Source organism: Callorhinus ursinus, unplaced genomic scaffold (genome assembly GCF_003265705.2).
Source record: "Callorhinus ursinus isolate GAN/ISIS: 27379988/994484 unplaced genomic scaffold, GSC_fseal_2.0 scaffold21, whole genome shotgun sequence".
Taxonomy (NCBI): domain Eukaryota; kingdom Metazoa; phylum Chordata; class Mammalia; order Carnivora; family Otariidae; genus Callorhinus; species Callorhinus ursinus.
Genome location: NW_027397083.1, coordinates 25,319,411 through 25,335,493, shown reverse-complemented (window position 1 = coordinate 25,335,493; position 16,083 = coordinate 25,319,411). Strand labels below are relative to the sequence as shown.

The 16,083-nt window shown below is 38.0% G+C and overlaps 1 protein-coding gene across 1 annotated transcript; it reads right to left on the bottom strand.

Annotated features, from left to right (window-relative positions):
- Window positions 1-4,036: 4,036 nt before the first annotated feature.
- CCDC179 (coiled-coil domain containing 179) lies at window positions 4,037-15,194 on the bottom strand. Its single transcript, XM_025879173.2, has 4 exons — window positions 15,043-15,194; window positions 14,201-14,245; window positions 13,264-13,368; window positions 4,037-4,197 (listed from the first exon to the last, which is right to left on the bottom strand). Exons 1-4 carry the CDS (start codon window positions 15,085-15,087, stop codon window positions 4,189-4,191), a joined length of 204 nt encoding a protein of 67 aa, XP_025734958.1. The 5' UTR covers window positions 15,088-15,194; the 3' UTR covers window positions 4,037-4,188.
- Window positions 15,195-16,083: the final 889 nt, after the last annotated feature.

The following is a 16,083-nucleotide window of genomic DNA, read 5'->3' as shown; positions in this document are numbered from 1 at the left end:
TCATATTCCATTATATATATAAATCTCACAGATTTTATATATATATAATTGTATGTTTATATACTATACATGTATATATACATATATACATATAATGTATATAATGTATACATATAATGTGTGATGTGTATATATATATATAAAATCTGTGAGATTTATATATATAATGGAATATGACCATATATATGTAGTGGAATATTACTCAGCCATCAAAAAGAATGAAATCTTGCCATTACATACATTACATGTATATAATATATACACACATATATTATAATATATATAATATATATATGTATATATACACTTATTTATATATTTTATATATACACACACACACACACACACATACACACACACACACATCTTTATCTATTCATCAGTCGATAGACATCTGGGCTCCGAATCACTATGTTTATATCCTTTGGATAAATGCCTACTAGTGCAATTGCTGGGTCATAGGGTAGTTCTATTTTTAACTTTTTGAGGAGTCTCCATCCTGTTTTCCAGAGTGGCTCTACCAGTTTGCCTTCCCACCAACAGTGTAAGAGGTTTCCCCTTTCTCCACATCCTTGCCAACATCTGTTGTTTCCTGAGTTGTGAACTTTAGCCATTTTGACTGGTGTGAGGTGGTATCTCATTGTGGTTTTGATTTATATTTCCCTGATGCCAAGTGATGTTGTGCATCTTTTCATGTGTCTGCTAGGCATTCGTATCTCTTCTTCGGAGAAATGTCTGTTCATGTCTTCTGCCCATTTCTTGACTGGATTTTTTATTTTTTTGGAGTATTGAGTTTGATAAGTTCTTTATAAATTTTGGATACTAGCCCTTTATCCAATATGTCATTTGCAAATATCTTCTTCCATTCCATAGGTTGCCTTTTAGTTTTATTGATTTTTTCCTTTGCTTTGCGGAAACTTTTTATCTTGAGGAAGTCCCAATAGTTTATTTTTGCTTTTGTTTCCCTTGCCTCCTAGAGACGAGTCTAGTAAGAAGTTGCTGTGGCTGAGTTCAAAGAGGTTGCTGCCTGTGTTCTCCTCTAGGATTTTTGATGGATTCCTGTCTTACATTTAGGCTTTCATCCATTTGGAGTTTATTTTTGTATGTGGTGTAAGAAAGTGGTCCAGTTTCATTCTTCTGCATGGGACTGTCCAATTTTACCAACAACATTTGTTGAAGAGACTGTCTTTTCTCCATTGGATATTCTTTCCTGCTTTGTCGAAGATTAGTTGACCAGATAGTTGAGGGTCCATTTCTGAATTCTCTATTCTGTTCCATTGATCATGTGTGTTTTTGTGCCAGTACCATATTGTCTTGATAATTACAGCTTTGTAATACAGCTTAAAGTTCAGAATTGTGATGCCTCCAGCTTTAGTTTTCTTTTTCAGCTTTACTTTGGCTATTTGGGGTCTTTTCTGGTTTCATACAAATTTTAGAATTTTTTGTTCCAGCTCTGTAAAAAATGCTGGTGGTATTTTCATGGGGATTGCATTGAATATGTAGATTGCTTTGGGAGGTGTAAACATTTTAACAGTATTTGTTCTTCCAATCCATGATCAAGGAATGTTTTTCCATTTCTTTGCGTCTTCTTCAATTTCTTTCATAAGTGTTCTATAGTTTTCAGAGTACAGATCTTTTACCTCTTTGGTTAGGTTTATTCTTAGGTATCTTATGGGTTTTGGTGCCATTGTAAATGGGATCAATTCCTTGATTTCCCTTTCTGCTGCTTCATTATTGGTGTATAAAAATGCAACAGACTTCTGTGCATTGATTTTATATCCTGCGACTTTGCTGAATTCCTGTATAAGTTCTAACAATTTTTTGCCAGAGTCTTTTAGGTTTTCTACAGAGTATCATGTTGTCTGCAAAGAGTGAAAGTTTGACCTTTTCCTTGCCGGTTTGGATGCCTTCTATTTCTTTTTGTTGTCTGACTCCTGAGGCTAGGACTTCCAGTACTATGTTGAATGACAGTGGTGAGAGTGGACATCCCTGTCATGTTCCTGACCTTATCGGAAAAGCTCTCAGTTTTTCCCCATTGATGATGATATAAGCTGTGGGTCTTTCATATATTGCCTTTATGATGTGGAGGTATGTTCCTTTTATCCCTACTTTCTTAAGGGTTTTTATCAAGAAAATATGCTGTATTTTGTCAAATGCTTTTTCTGTATCTGTTGAAAGGATCATCTGGTTATCATCCTTTCTTGAATCAATGTGGTATATCACATTGATTGATTTATGGATACTGAACCACTCCTGCAGCCCAGGAATAAATCCCACATGGTCATGGTGAACAATCCTTTTAATGTACTGTTGGATTTGAATAGCTAGTGTCTTGTTGAGAATTTTTGCATCCATGTTCACCAGGGATATTGATCTGTAATTCTCCTTTTATAAAGTGGGGTCTTTGTTTGGTTTTGGGATCAAGGTAATGCTGGCTTCACAGAATGAGTTTGGAAGTTTTCCTTCCAGTTCTATTTTTTGGAACAGTTTCAGAAGAATAGGTATTATTTCTTCTTTAGATGTTTGATAGAGGGGCACCTGGGTGGCTCAGTTGTTTTAAGCGTCTGCCTTCGGTTCAGGTCATGATTCCAGGTCCTGGGATCGAGCCCCGCATCAGGCTGTCTGCTTGGCAGGAAGCCTGCTTCTCCCTCTCCTGCTCCCCCTGCTTGTGTTCCCTCTCTCGCTGTGTCTCTGTCTGTCAAATAAATAAATAAAATCTTAAAAAATAAAAAAAAATAAATAAATGTTTGATAGAATTCCCCCCTGGGAAGCCATCGGGCCCTGGACTCTTGTTTGTTGGGAAATTCAATTTTTGATTCAATTTCTTTGCTGGTTATGGGTCTCTTCAGGTTTTCTATTCCTGTTTCAGTTTTGGTAGTTTATGCTTCTAGGAACTCATCCATTTCTTCCAGATTGCCTAATTCGTTGGCATATAATTGCTCATAATATTCTCTTATAATTGTGTTTCTGTGTTGTTGATTGTGATCTCTCTTCTTTCATTCATGATTTTATTTATTTGGGTCCTTTCTCTTTTTCGTAAGTCTGGTTAGGGTATCAATTTTGTTAATTCTTTCGAAGAAACAGCTCCTACTTTGTTGATCTGTTCTACTGTTTTTTTTTTTTTAATTTCTGTACCATTTATTTCTGCTCTAATCTTTATTATTTCCCTTCTCCTGCTGGATTTAGGCTTTATTTGCTGTTCTTTTTCCCAGTTCCTTTAGGTGTAAAGGTAGGTTCTATATTTGAGACTTTTCTTGCTTCTTGAAGAAGACCTGTATGGCTGTGTACGGCTTTGTTAGGACCACCTTTCCTCGTCTCAGAGGTTTTGGACTGTCATATTTTCATTTTCATTTGCCTCCATGTATTTTTTTTAATTCTTCTTTAATATCCTGGTTAACCCATTCTTGAGTAGGATGGTCTTTAACCTCCATGTATTTGCGGTCTTTCCAAATTTTTTCTTGTGATTGACTTCACGTTTCATAGCATTATGGTCTGCAAACATGCATGGTATGACCTCAGTCTTTTTGTACAGGTTTAGGCCTGACTTGTGACCCAGTATGTGATCTATTCTTGAGACTGTACCATGTATAATGGAAAAGATGTGTATTGTGCTGCTTTAGGATGGAATGCTCTGAATATATCTGTGAAGTCCATCTGGTCCAGTGTGTCATTCAAAGCCCTGGTTTCCTCGTTGATCTTCTGCTTAGATGATCTATCCTTTGCTGTGAATGGGGTGTTAAAATCCCCTACTATTATTATATTATTATCAATGAATTTCTTTAAATTTATTATTAAGTGACTTATGTATTTGGTTGTTCCCAAATTTAGGGGCATTTCCCCTATTATTAAAGCATAATTCTAAATTTTTAGATAAGTCATAAATTTAATTGCAAAAGTTAAAGAGGAGTATATCATTCTTAAAGATCTGTACATGTTATTGTTTGTTGAACAATCTCAACAAACAAACCTCAAATTTACCACAGAAAAGAGAGTGGTAATGAGTTACGGTATTTAATAAAATTCTAGACCCTGTGGCTTGGATGTTAGATGGTTGCACTGCATTTATTTTGTTGAAATGGCAGAGTATGTCTTTTATTTTTCAAATGAAGTCAAATTACGAAATGCCACTTGATGTTATAAATCCGCATATTTTTGTCGGGCATGATTTCTTCCATACAGACTCCAGCTTTATGTCCACTAGAAGAAATAAAAGTACATAAAGAAAAATAAATTCAATTAAAATGTATATAAGGAAAAATTTATACAAAGTTATAAATTATCTGGGAAAGATCTCAAAGGGAGTAGACTTTCTTACACAAAAAGAATTTCATAAATAGCTAGAAATGCTTTTCTAAATTATTGCAACATCACATTCAGATAGTAGCCAGATATGAAAAGCACTATTATGGAAGAATTCATATCTGGGAATGAATATGATATGAAGTATTTTTTCTCTTCTCTGAGTCAGATAACAAAAAATACAAGCAGGAAGAATTTGTAGAAACCAAAAATAACAGGTTTGAGAAAGGGTTAAAGTCATTTCTAACCATTTTGGATGTGATAGAGATGCTAAAAATAGGGGTTTTCTTTTCCCGTCTTATGGTCTGTGGTTGGCCGAGAAAGCATCTTGAATTGAAGTGAGCAACAGGGACAAATAAGTAAATATAGAAAGGGTATGTATATCAGTATTGCCAGGAATTTAACCATAAAATAATATTCCATGATTATTTAAATATCCATGATTATGATTATTAATAAAATAATTAGGAGACAGTTTTATTATAGAGACTTTAAACAGACAAAAATCAAAATAAAAATACTTTTTCAAACTTTTTATAACTAGGTGCTCTAGCCTAATCATGCATCCTCTGTTCTACTGGGCACAACCCATATATTAAAAATACGTCTATGTACGAACTCATGTTTTTATTTTCATCCCAAACCATTTAAGTTGTACAAATACTGTTATGTTTTTTCCTGAAGCCAAAAATCAATTTAAGAAGAAAGGAAAAGAGAAGAGGGTATTAGGAGGGATGCTGCTTATGACCCAACAATTTGCAAAAGATGTAAGAGGAAAAAAGTGAAAGGATAAGTACAGTTTAAAGATGTCTTATTCTATGTGGTCTGGTTTAAGTGCTAGCCTAATAGTCATTACAACTTTGTAACAAGATTAGTTAGACAAATTGAGAATAAATACTTATGTTCACTTATAATAATTTGATACTATGACATTTTGATCAAATGATACAAAATGACAGCCCACAATGATTTGGAAATTAAACCAAACAAAACCAAACCAAATCAAACAAAATTGGTCCTGACCACATTTGAGAAACACTGAGAGTTCAAGCTTAAATACGATACACTATATATCTTGGTCAATAGATAGAAAAAACACTAGGATAGGGTTTTCATAGTACCCCCTTGCTATTATTACTCTTTGGTGAGTCCTGAGAAGCCCTTTAGCATAGTGTGTATTTTGGGGCTTTGAGCCCCCCTGATGTTCTTTCTTGGGTGGAGGGTGTATTTTCTCTTTTACAGGGTATTATGACTTTCATGACTGCCTAATACTGCTAGAGGAGAAATATCTCGATGTTTTGAAGACAATTCTAAGAATCCCTGTAGTAAGGAGAATAAGTACTAAGTACCAGATTGAACTCAGGCTTCTCATATATCATGCATTTTGTTTTTTATATTCTTATTTATTTGGAGACATTTTGTCTCTAAAAGCTCAAGTGTGTTATTTGGATAATTGATATAAAACAAGTCTGTAGGCATTTCTATAAAAAAAAAACAACATCTGGTAGATCAAGAAAAAAAAGGGGGGGAGTGTTTTTAAAGGAAAAATCCTAAATGGTTTGGTGTTGAGGGGCAAGTCATGAAGGGAGAAGACTGATGGCACAAGATATCTGAACTTGCAATGAGATAGAAAAATTAGCCAAACTGATGTGTGGAAATGAATCCAAAGTTAAAGGACTCAGAAGTGGTGGTAATTGCCATACCTTACAGAAGGGTGATCTCAGGAATCACTGCTCCCTTCTCCCCAGTATCCCTTATAATTACACTTTACTTAAGGGATCACTGTACAGATGTAAAATATGTTGTGCAAACATATTTTAATGCATATCTGAGAGGCCATGATTATGTGGGTGGTATTTCAAACACTAGCATATCTGCAAGGGGAGAACTCTGTAGATATTTAAGACAGTGCAGTAACTCAATAGGCTTGAGGATCCTGAGTATCTGGGTGGCAATGCATAAGCTCCCTTGACTATGCAGACAAATAGAAAAAAAAAAAAAGCTGAAGGGCTGAACTGTTACTCATAATCTGTATTTACTCCAAAACTAAAGGAGGATGGTGAACTATAGAAAGAGGACCATCACAGCCTGAGAAAAGAAAGTACTTTCATCCACACTAATGGAACCTCAGTTCTCTTCAGAGCAACAAAGAAGCCAGTTCAGCTTTTTACCACTCTAAACATATTTGCAGCTTGGGATGGCTAGTGACTTAGTTTTGAGCAAAGAAATATAAGTGAGGGTTTCCAATCTGACATGTAAAAGAACTTGGAAATCATCAGTCCCATCCTCACAAGAGAAAAATTGAACAAACTAAAAATCAACAGCTCTTCTTAGATCCACCAGAGAATTGAGGTCATGGGACAAATGAGAAACAAACAATGCTGCTGGAGCCAATACTGTTCCAAGAGGAACACTCAAACTTTAATGGATGAATTGCCGAACCTCACTATGGATTAGCTTCAAAGTTACAAACTTAGGGTGGGGGAGCAGTCTTAGCGAGACCCTCATATTTCCTTGAGTTTTACCTCTAGGAGCCCCACCAGGTCTTCTTGTGATAATCAGGGGGAAAATCTCCTTTAGCTTCCAGCAGTGGGAGGGGAAAAGCAACTATTTTGAAATTCTCCTGAGCTCTCTCTCCTCTTTAATAGGGCATGCCCTCAAAGGAAACTGTTTTGTGACAACCTAACCAATCTGGGTTTTATTAAACCCTTACTGACCTAGGGAAGGGAAATGGCAAAATCCAGACTCTTCTACATAGCAGAGGGAAATACCCAACTCCAGTCCCCTGTAGCTTTCCTGTTTCACTTAAGGGTAAGGGTAGCTAAGTAGTTGTTGGGAAAATCATGTCCTAGGGACACAGGCTCACTGAAAGACCGAGATCTATTCATAGACCTATAATATGCTTCTGTCCCCACCGAACAACTTTCCACCACATTAATAAGGCTCCTACATAACATCAGGGAAGTTAGCTTAACGAACTACAAGCCTCAGATCTTATTTAAGAAAGAGGCTCGAGGGGAACTCAAATACTAGAGGAGACACAAAAATAAAGAGTAAATTTTCACCTCTTCCACCACAGCTATAACATACAGAAAACACAGCCTAAATCCTAGCCGGATCAACACAAAACCTCACACCTAAGGCTTATCTGTCTCAGTTTCTAACTTACCCAATATATCACGTCTGACTCTTAATGTCAAAAAAAAGTGTAAGACATGCTAAAAAGTACAAACAAAAACAAAAAAGAGTCTGAAGAGACAAAGCAAGCATCAGATCCAGACTCAGTTATGGTAGAGATTTGGGAATGATCAGACTGGGAATTTAAAGTAATTGTCATCAATATGCTAAGGGCTCTAATGGAAAAGTGGGCAAAATGCAAGAATGGATTGATAATGTAAGGAGAAAAGGAAACTCTAAGAATCAAAAACAAATGCTAGAAATCTAAAACATTGTAGCATAAATTAAGCATGCCATTGATGGTCTCATAAGTAGACTGACACAGTAGAGAAAAAAAAAATCAAAGCTTGACAACCGTCCAAACTAAAAGACAAAAAGAAAAAAGGATGAGGAAAAAAATGGAATAGAATAACTAAGAACTGTGGGACAATTAAAAAGTGTTAGAAATTTTATCAATAATTAAATTTCAAAATAGAAAGCACCAGGCCCAGATCAGTTCACTGGTGAATTCTACCAAACATTTAAGAAGGAAATTATACCAATTCTCTACAATCTCTTGCAGAAAGTAGAAGCGGAGGGAAAACTTCCTAACTTATTCTGTAAGGCCAGCATTTAATACCCAAACCAAAGACATTACAAGAAAGAAAATGACAGACTACTATCTCTCAAGCATAGATACAAAGATCCTCAACAAAATATTAACAAACTGAATCCAACAATACATGTAAAGAAGCATACACCTGATCAAGTGGGATTTAATCCAGATATGCAAGGCTGGCTCAACATCTGAAAATCAATTAATGTAATCCATCACAACAGGGTAAAGAAGAAAAATCATATGATCATATCAATAGATGTAGAAAAAGCATTTAACAAAATCCAACAGCCATTTATGATACAAAAAAAAAAAAAGCTCTTAGCACAGTAGGAGTACAGGGGAACTGTCTCAACTTGATAAAAACACATCTACAGGGCATCTACATAATATTTAATGGTGAGTAACTAGATGCTTTCCAGCTAACATCAGGAACAAGTCAAGGATGTCCTCTTTCACCATTTCTATTCAACATCACACCAGAAGTCCTAGCTAATGCAATATAAAAGAGGAGGAAATAAAAAGTATACAGATTGGAAAGGAATAAATAAAACTGTCATTCACAGATGACTCTGTTTATATAGAAAATCCCAATGAGTCAACAATAAGAAGAACAAAAAATTCCTGGAACTATTAGGCAAGTTTGCAGGATATAAGTTTAATACAGAAGAGTCATTTGACTTCCTATGTACTAGTAATGAACAACTGGAATTTGAAGTTAAAAACAGAATACCATTTACATTAATACCAAAAAAAGGAAATACTTAGGTATAAGTCTAACAAAATATGTACAGAGTCTGAATGAGGAAAACTGTAAAACTCTGATGAAAAAAGTCAATGATGATCTAAATAAATGGGAGAAGCCCAATGTTCATGTATAAGAAGACTCAATATTGTTAAGAGGTCAGTTCCTTCCAAATTCATCTGTAGATTCAACACAATTTCAATCATTCCAGCAAGTTACTTTGTGGATTTTGACAAATTGAGTCTAAATTTTATATAGAAAAGCAGAAAGATCCAGTGTTGCTAACACAACATTGAAAGGAAAGAACCAAGTTGGAAGACTGACATTACCTGACTTCAAGACTTACAATAAAGTTACAGTAATCAATACAGTGTAGTAATGGTGAAAGAACAGATAAATATTTTATTCAATGGAATAGAATAGAGAGCCCAGAAATAGACCTTAACAGTTAGTCAACAGATCTTTGACAAAAGAGCAAAAGCAATACAATAGAGAAAGGACGGTCTTTTCAACAAATGGTGCAAAACAACTGGGACAACATCCACATGCCAAAAAAAAAAAAAAAAAAATCTAGACACCTTGCACTTTTCAAAAATGAACTCAAAATGTATCATAAACCTAAATATAAAAGGCAAAATTGTACAACTCTTAGATAACACAAAAGAAAAATCTATGTGACCTTGGGAGTGTTTAGATACAACACCAAAGGCATGATCCATGAAAGAAAGAAATAATAAATTAGACTTCATTAAAATTAAAAACTTCTACTTTGGGAAAGACACTATTAGAAGAATGAAAACAGGCAGAGACCAGGGGAAAATATTTGCAAAAATGCATATCTTATAAAGAATGGGTATCCAAAATATATAATGGCTATTAAAACTCAACAAGAAAGTGACCTCAATTAAAAAGTGGGGAAAATATTGAAACAGACACTGTGCCAAAGAAGTTATACAGATAGCAGATAAACATTTGAAAATATTGTCAATAGTATATGTCAAGAGGGAATTGCAAATTAAAACAATGAGGTATCACTACACACCTGTCAGAATGGCTAAGTCCAAAACCCTGATAACATCGAAGTTTAGCAAGGCGGTGGAACTCTCATTCATTGCTGGTGGGGATGCAAAATTATACAACTACTCTGGAAGACAATTTCCCAGTTTCTTATAAAACTCAACATAGTTTTACCATATTATCCAGTAATTGTACTCCTAAATATTTACTCAAATGTGTTGAAAATTTATGTTCATGCAAAAACCTGCACACGAATGTTCATAGCAGCTTTATTCATGATTACCAAAAATTGGAAGCAACCATGGTGTCTTTCAATACGTGCATAAATAAACTGTGACACATGCACACAATGGAATATTAGTGATAAAAAATGGGTTATCAAGCCGTGAAAAGATATGGGGGAACCTTAAATGCATATTGCTGAGTGAAAGAAGCCAATCTGAAAGGCTACATACTGTAAGATTCCAACTATATGACATTCTGGAAAAGGCAAAACTATAGAGACAGTAAGAAGTTCAGTAATTGAAAAAAAAGGGGGGGTGTTGCCTGGGTGGCTCTGACGGCTAAGGGTCTGCCTTCAGCTCAGGTCATGATCTCCAGGTCCTGGGATCAAGCCCCAGGGCAGGCTCCCTCCTCAGTGGGGAGAGTCTGCAAGTCCACTTCTCCCTCTGCCCCTCCCCCTGCTTGTGCTCTCTCTCTCTCTCTCTCACTCAAATAAATAAATCTTTAAAAAAAGTTCAGTGATTGCTAGTGGCTTGAGGCAAGTGAGGGAAGGGATGAATAGGTGGAATACAGGATATTTAGGGCAGTGAAACTATCCTGTATGGTACTGTCATGATGGATAAAGACATTATGCTTTGTCAAAACTCACAGAATTATTCAACTCAAACAGTAAGTCCAACATAACATATAAATATATATATTATCAGCTTTATTGAAGTACACTTGACATACAATAAATTGTGCAGATTTAAAGTGCACATTTTTAGGGGCGCCTGGGTCGGTTACGTGTCTACCTTTGCCTCAAGTCATGACTTCAGGGTCCTGGGACCCAGCCCCGCGTCAGGCTCCCTGCTCAGCGGGGAGCCTGATTCTCCCTCTCCCCTCCCCCTCCCTCAAATAAATAAATAAATAAAATCTTTAAAACAATAAAAATAAAGCGCACATTTTAAAATATTTTGGCACATGTACATCCCTGAGACCATTACCTACAACCGAGATTTTACTTATAAATATATTTTGTATATATATTTCATATATAAGTATATGAAGGAGGCTCTTTTCCTGATCAAAGGGGAGTTGACTCAGCTGCTGGCATATGCTTTTTACCCTTTGTTCTATGCTGTTTTCTACTGGAATGTAGACACGATGTCTACTATTGTAGCAGCCTTTTTGAGACTGCCATTAAAAAGCAGCCTTTTTGAGACAAAGCCATCAAAAAGAATAAAATCTTGCCATTTGCAATGACGTGGATGGAGCTAGAGTGTATTATGCTAAGTGAAATAAGTCAGTCAGAGAAAGACATATACCATATGATTTCACTCATACGTGGAATTTAAGAAACAAAACATGAATGTATGGGAGGGGCTAGATGGGTGATGGGTACTAAAGAGGGCACTTGTGATGAGCACTGGGTGTTGTATGTAAGTGATGAATCACTGAATTCTGTTCCTGAAAGCAATATCGCACTGTATGTTAACTAAAACTTAAATTTAAAAAAAAGATGTGCAAAGAGAGAATAAGCTGTGATTGGTGCAGACTTTTACGATGTTGGAAGTGATCGAGCCTAGGCTGAATAACTATTTGCCAGGAGATTTTATAATTTATTTTCCAAATAATATAATCCAAAAGATTTAAGTAATGATTTTGGGCAGTCAAGATCATATATGGTAAAGCAAAAACTGGAAACCAGAATAATGTGGTTTCTTAATATCTTACTCTTTTCATTAAACCACATCTCCAGGAGACAATTGCAAAGGAGATTTAAATAGGCTCTCTCCTCCTCCCCATTCAACACCCAGCCGCATCTTTTTGTGCAGTGCCACCCGGGTCCCTGAGACACAGTGGCAAAGGTTAAAGTAAATGGATTTGGCTGTAATGGGTTCCTGGTCATCAAGGCTTTTAACTCTGAAAAACTGGATATTGTCACCATCCGTGACCCTTTCATTGATCTCAACTACATGGTCTGCATGTTCCAGTATGATTCCACCCTGACAAATTCAATGGTACAGTCAAGGCTGAGAACTGGAATTGTGTCATCAATGGAAAGCCCATCTCCATCTTGCAGGAGCAAAAGCCCACCGGCATCAAATGGGGTGATGTTCTTGCTGAATATGTCGTGGAGTGCACCAGTGTCTTCACTACTGCAGAGAAGGCTGGGGCTCACTTGAAGGTTTGAGCGAAGAAGGTCATTATCCCTATCTCTTTTGCTAATGCTCCCATGTTTGTGATGGGTGTGAAACATGAGGAGTATGACAACTCCCTGAAGATTATTAGCAATGCCTTCTGCATCACCGGCTGCTTGGCCACTTTGGCTAAGGTCATCCATGACAACTTTGGCATTATGACCACAGTCCGTGCCATCACTGCCATCCAGAAGACCGTGGATGAGCTTTCTGGGAAGCTGTAGTGTGATGGCCGAGGGGCTGCCCAGAACATCATTCCTGCTTCTCTTGGTATTGCCAAGGCTATGGGCAAGGCCATTCCTGAGCTGAATGGGAAGCTCACTGGCATGGTCTTCCATATCTCCACCCCCAAGGTGTTAGTTATGGATCTGATCTGCCTGGAGAAAGCTCCCTGGAGAAGGTAGTGAACCAGGCATCAGAGGGCCCCCTCAATGGCACTCTGGGCTACACTGACCAGGTTGTCTCCTGCAACTTTAACAGTGACACTCACTCTTCCATCTTTGATGCTGGGGCTGGCATTGCTCTCAATGACCACTTTGTCAAGCTCATTTCCTGGTATGACAACGAATTGGCTATAGCATGTGGGTGGTGGGCCTTATGGTCCACATGCCCTCCAAAGAGTAAGAGTCCCCAAACCCAGGGAGAGCACAAGAGGAAGAGAGGAGCCCTCAGCTGCTGGGGAGTCCTTGTCCCAACTCATTCACCCACACACTGAGAATCTCCTGGTCTGAAATCTGTCTCAGACTCCCTGAAGAAGAGTAGCTTAGAGAGCCCTACCTTGTATCATCAATAAAGTACACTTTACCCAGGCAAAAAGAGAGAGCGCGCGCGCGAGAGAAAAAGATTTAAATAATAGATGAGAATTTGATTGGAGGAATTTTAAGGTAATTTCCCAGACTACAATTACACATTTTTCAAAGGAAAGAGGAAAAACAAAATTTAGAGTACTACATAAATTAAAAATGAGGGTATCTTTTGCATTTAAGGACCTGTTAATTTTACTGAAGTCTCTATATTGTACTTACCAGGAGTCCTGGTTCTGGAAGAGGAGCAGGTCTTGCAAACCGTTTATTAAATTTCCTTTTCTCTTTCCTTAGGTTTTTCATATTCTCAATACGTTTATCTCTGGACTTTTGGAAAATTAAAAGGAAGGAAAACAAATCATACTTTTTATAACATAAAAAGTTAACATGCTGATTATATTTTGGGTTAGTGTCAATAAAAAAAGATAAACACAATCAGTGGATATGGTTTACATAGCTACATAAAAGTAGGAAAAATCTTTTTTCAAATATGTGGTTCATAGATGAAGAAAACACCCTCGAGCATCTCTAGAGTTTTCGAATGAGACTATTTACTTTTGATTCCCACTTTACCAACTACAGAATCTAAGGCTCATGGATATATATGTTTACTTTTATTTTAAAAGTAATGTTCATTAAAACCCCAAAGGAATTTTCTTTGTAGAAATAAGAAAACAAAATTCATGCACATTCTTTAGTTCCTTTAAATGCTGCATATGTTAAGCAGTGATTTTTATGTCCCTATTGTATGGCATCTATAAGTAGCAGAGACCTAAGGGCTCAAACTAGAATGCTTTGAAGATAATGGAGTATTAGGGTACAGAGTATATGAATAACAGAAACTTTTATCCACTTCCAGTGGGAGTGCAGTTGGTATAATTGCTTTGAAAACTATGTGGTATTACTTTATAACAATGAAAAAATGGCTTTCTCTATGATCCAGCCATTCTATTCTTATTACACAAAAAAACAAGAATATAAAGCATTTAATAGTAGTCACATTATTCTAATAGTAGTCGCAAGATCCCAGAGTCCCATGAAAGAAAACACCGAAGTGTCTAGATAATAAAACTTCTATCATATTAGAGACCACCACACATAAAGGAACAAGACAAAGTTACAATTTTGAAATACCTAGAATTATTTATTTAAAAATTACCTGCCTTTCAGTGACGTCTGAAGGATGTTGCCATCTTGGCCCTTCCTATATAATATGTAAAATTAAATTAAAACAAAATAAACAAAAAACCATGAGCAAACAAATACTAGTTATTATAATAGGAAGCCTATGCTACTGTTTTTAATTTACGTGATATACGCACATTATCTCAATTGCAGGAGGCAGGATCAGAATGAGAACATTAAGGTAAAAAGGGGGGAAGATGGCAATAGTATGAGAAAAAAGAATCAGGTTTGAACCACATTACAGGGAGCATGTAGAGTACTGAGATTTATCATGGAAAGAACGGGTATACAAGAAATCAGAAAATTATGTTTCTGCTGGTGTTTGGGGAGATTGAGGAACCCCAGCGAGTGGTATGATTTTCTGAGACACAGGGATCTTGGCTGTTTAGTTGTGAGGTTCCCACAGCGTCCCGTAGTTTCTAAATTGTACCTTAAATACTTCCCCCCCCCATTTTGATCCAGTTGTTTAACCCAAAGACCCAGAAGCAGTCTCCTCCCCCATCCTCCCCAAAGTTGAGAAACTTATTCTGCCCCCCACCTCTGTAAACCCCATCCCACCTCTGGGGCAGATTAATGGGTCAGTCGACAGATAGTTGACTGTGCCTAGCTTCTAGAAGGCGCGGGGCGGGGCTTTTCCTCCTCTTGGGTGGGTCTTGCAGTCCAGGATCTAGTCTGTCTACTTCACCCTGGATTCCCAACCCTCAGCACCCAAACCGCCCGCATTGGCCATGATCGCGAGCGACCGTAATCGCAAATGTCCCCAGTGCAAGGCCCCGGGTAGGGGTCGCCGAGGCGGCGTTAGGGCCTCGAACTCACGGCGCTGACTTGGATGGCTTCGTCCTCCGTACAGCACAGGCACATGCTGCTTATGCTGCAGAGCCCCCAGGCGCTCCCCCGCACGCACTGCAGGACCCAGACCAAGTGATGGAGGGACACACCCCCCACCGCCCCGGAGCCCCGCCCCGTCCATCACAATTCTCTTTATCCTCCCCCTTGGGCCCCGCCCTTTCCCTTAGCAGTCTTCCAATCCCGTGCCGGGAGGGTCAAGTTCTTGCGGTCCTGAGCGCAACTGTAGCATTAGGGCTGGCGGGTTGCCCCAGTTCTTCCAGCACTCTGGCTCCAACAAGTACAGAATACATTTCCATCGTTTCCATCGTCTCTGCCCTCTTTCAATGGAGCCCTTTTTACCTACTAAGACTTCTCGCGTGGTTCCGCGGCCCTTCAGTTCAGCCTGTCGTCAGGGTTCTCGGTTCCATCCCCTCGTTGTTCTTCCATCACCGCTGTAGGTTGGATCCATCAAGTTCTCTGCCTTCTCCCTGTCAACACCTGGGCTGGGGAAGGGGTTTTGGGGAACTGCCCCAATGACATGTTGTACATGATCTCCAACTTAAACCGGGTCTTCACCACGGCTTCCCACCTCTTCTATGTTTGCCTAGCTCTTTCTTTTTTGTACTCTGCAGCGCTCCCTTCAAACTGTCTCCTCTGTTGAAATCTCTGAGCCCACAACTCTTACTTCATACACTGAGGATGGCTCACACTTCAGGCGAGCTTATGCTCCGCACTGTTCGCTGCACGTGCATATATGAAGTCCTGAGCTCCTTACAACAACACAGGAGAGTAAAGGCATGGTTGTTATCGTTGGGAAGATCAGGCATTAGTATGTTAAATATCTTGCCCGAGGTTACACAATTAGAAGGTATTCTGGGACTTAAATCCACAAAGTCTGTTTCCAGGGCCCGTGCTCTTTGATCTCTGTGCTCTACCACCAATTGCTTCCAGAAGCCCAGACTGGAGCTACCTCCCTTCCTTACCACCTCCAAGTCTGTCCCTTGTTTGTATCCACATTATCCTTTTCCC

Excerpts from the sequence above, each read along its gene's own strand:
- CCDC179 (XM_025879173.2), bottom strand. The coding sequence starts at position 15,087 with ATGTGCCTGTGCTGTACGGAGGACGAAGCCATCCAAGTCAGCGCC. Across the intron at positions 14,246-15,042 it reads AAGCCATCCAAGTCAGCGCC|GAAGGGCCAAGATGGCAACA; the intron begins GTGAGTTCGAGG and ends CATATTATATAG. Across the intron at positions 13,369-14,200 it reads CAGACGTCACTGAAAGGCAG|TCCAGAGATAAACGTATTGA; the intron begins GTAATTTTTAAA and ends ATTTTCCAAAAG.